Source organism: Morone saxatilis, unplaced genomic scaffold, assembly GCF_004916995.1.
Source record: "Morone saxatilis isolate NCDOM2014 unplaced genomic scaffold, NCSU_SB_2.0 Contig21, whole genome shotgun sequence".
In the NCBI taxonomy this organism is placed as follows: Eukaryota; Metazoa; Chordata; class Actinopteri; family Moronidae; genus Morone; species Morone saxatilis.
In genome coordinates this window covers 21,902,945-21,903,407 of record NW_023339774.1, presented here as the reverse complement: position 1 = coordinate 21,903,407, position 463 = coordinate 21,902,945, and the positions used below count along the sequence as shown (strand labels likewise).

Sequence of the window (463 nt, the reverse complement as noted above, 5' to 3'; positions counted from 1 at the left end):
CACAGATAATGACTTTTATTACAGTTCTATAACTTTTAAAATTCTGATTAAAATAATAAAAATCCAATAATAACAGCACTCTGCTTATTTGTATTATAGCAGAGTTAACTTGTATGGGGGTCCTGAAGGTACCAGATCAACTGATTACTGGACAGAAAAGCAGACACTGAAGCGAGAGTTGTAATCAGCAGAGATACAAACCGTTGAGTCTCGTCGCTCCTCTACGGGACTGTCTTTCGGGGTCAGGGTGACGGCCAGCTCCAGGGTGCCCAGGTCCTGATCAGGGTGGTGAGGGTCCTTCAGTGCCAGCGTTACAGGTATCATCCTGTAACACACAGGTAGGACAGGTGTAAATACTGCACTCACTGCAATGTTAACCATCCACTGTTTAGACATTGGTGCTTTTTAACTCCAGATTTGAACCGGATGAAGGATTTTAGTCATCGGATGTCTGGATCTTAAG

At 43.2% G+C, this 463-nt stretch overlaps 1 protein-coding gene across 2 annotated transcripts in view; it reads right to left on the bottom strand.

Moving 5' to 3' along the window:
- The window catches only part of mctp1b (multiple C2 domains, transmembrane 1b), a gene marked incomplete at its 5' end in the record, with an annotated part of 19,050 nt that overhangs the window by 17,824 nt on the left and 763 nt on the right, over positions 1-463 (bottom strand). For both annotated transcript variants that reach the window (XM_035668589.1, XM_035668590.1), the window contains 1 exon segment: positions 202-325. In XM_035668589.1, coding sequence (XP_035524482.1) covers positions 202-325 — 124 coding nt within the window.